Source organism: Gavialis gangeticus, unplaced genomic scaffold (genome assembly GCF_001723915.1).
Source record: "Gavialis gangeticus isolate Ggan-Ray unplaced genomic scaffold, GavGan_comp1, whole genome shotgun sequence".
In the NCBI taxonomy this organism is placed as follows: domain Eukaryota; kingdom Metazoa; phylum Chordata; order Crocodylia; family Gavialidae; genus Gavialis; species Gavialis gangeticus.
This window is the reverse complement of record NW_017729001.1, coordinates 13,266,254-13,268,086: the sequence shown is the minus strand read 5'-3', so window position 1 is coordinate 13,268,086 and position 1,833 is coordinate 13,266,254. Positions and strand designations below refer to the sequence as shown.

Below are 1,833 nucleotides of genomic sequence, written 5' to 3'. Positions count from 1 at the left end.
CATAATCTCAGTGCATTACTAACAAGAAAGAAGCAGGATACTAGCAATGGACAGACTGTATTTTTCTTTACCTAATATATATTTTTTGCATAGGAACTCTGCTCTTATTAAAGATGGACATCGGGATAGACAAAGTTGGTGATGAGATCAGAAGCCATTTAGATGTGTTCATATTTCAAATTCAACAGAAGTCTGGCCAGCAGATACAACTAAGAGTTTATGCAAAATGAATGGATGGTCTCATGCCAGTTTCTACTGGACACACATCCAGATGACAACTAGCAGCAGGTGGTACTCTGGTTGTGCAAATTCCACAGAAGAGCCAAGAACATGAACAGTCCATAGAATATGCTACTCTCACTTGTTAGACACAATCTCTTTAAAAAAAAAACCCAAAAAACCTGGGGATTGCTTTCTGTACTGGATGTCACCAGAGCATTTCATAAATGTGAAATTTACCTTGGTTTTGAGGACTGTGACCAGGACAGAGGTGTGTAAAATATGTATATGATGGGGTGCATCTGTTGTCACAGAAAGATGCCTGCTAATGAACACTGGAAGACTCCTCAAGCAGCAGTACCTTTAATTTACTACTGTCTGAAGAATTCAAGATGATCATAAAAACGTTCACCCCACATTCTACCTCCGTGCCGCACTACTTTAGCAGTCCATACCTGCTTTCATGCACTTTCAACTGCAATCAATTCCATAGAGGTCACGGACCCTTATGGGATATAGTTCCTTTCAGTTCCTTGGGAGCTGACAGGGAAAGGCCTTTCATTTAGAAAATCCAGTAACTAAATATTTAGTTTCAGAAACATTGCGCACAGGTTAGGTGACTCAGTAAGTAAACAGCATCCAGGGGATTTTCCGATACAGCTACACCTTCTAATTTAGTTAAGACACTTCCCTTCAGTTTACTCTTCAAACAGTAAAATCCAAGAGCATCAGGCAATATGGGCCAACAAATTAGCAGCAGACGTCACACAAGAACCACAGGGTTTCATGTAATATTTGGTGTATGAAATAGAAAAAAAAAACAGGCTGTTGACCCAGATCTCCCTATTCACATGACTGTACCTGTTCTGTCACTGGGCTATCTGTGGGCAGTGGGATTTTATTCTGAATCAGTCCTACTCGCACAATGTGCGGTGTCCTCAGCTGTTCCGCTGCAGCTTCAAATCCATAACCTTGTAGTTCAAAATCCTTCTCTCTTCCTGCGGATACAGCAGCAGCTGGCAGATTGAGTTCTCTGAAATCATACAGAAAACGTTTACGTGCCGAGATGTTCCCTGCTCTGCACCTGATATCAAGGGTCAGGACAGCAGGTGCCACCCCCAGAGGCCACCGTAACTCCCTGCTGCTGCACCTCAGTGCACAACTTTACAAGTGGCAGCAAAGCTCCCTGGAGCAGCGGCTCTCAACCTTTTCAGGCCCAAGGCCCCCTCCGTAACCCTTGTGAGTGGAGCGGCACCCAAATTCAAAACCGAGTATACACATGACCAGGCTCCTCTCCTAGCACTGGGGCTGAGGATCCACCAGGCAGGGACAAGCCTGTGCGTGGACTTATCTGCTTATCACCTCACACCTCGGGGCACCCTTCAAAGGATCCGTCTCGTTGAGAACCTAGGCCCTTGCCGCTTCTCAACCGCAGCGAATTCCTGCCCTTCCCGGATAACCCTGCGATACAGGCACCCCTGCCCCTCCCAGCCTCCTGGGGCGCACACCCCACCCAGGCCAGCTTCCCTGCACCCTCCTTCCCCGCTCAGCAGATCTAAGAGACCCCCACTCCCCGGCTTTCCCATCACCACGTGCCAAGCCCCGCCCCCGCCC

The 1,833-nt window shown here is 47.2% G+C and overlaps 1 protein-coding gene across 1 annotated transcript in view; it reads right to left on the bottom strand.

Annotated features, from left to right (window-relative positions):
* Nucleotides 1-1,833, bottom strand: part of UPB1 (beta-ureidopropionase 1) — a 72,052-nt gene that overhangs the window by 36,010 nt on the left and 34,209 nt on the right. The window contains exon 2 of the mRNA XM_019506637.1: nucleotides 1,081-1,381. Coding sequence (XP_019362182.1) covers nucleotides 1,081-1,381 — 301 coding nt within the window. The remainder of the gene's footprint in view (nucleotides 1-1,080; nucleotides 1,382-1,833) is intronic.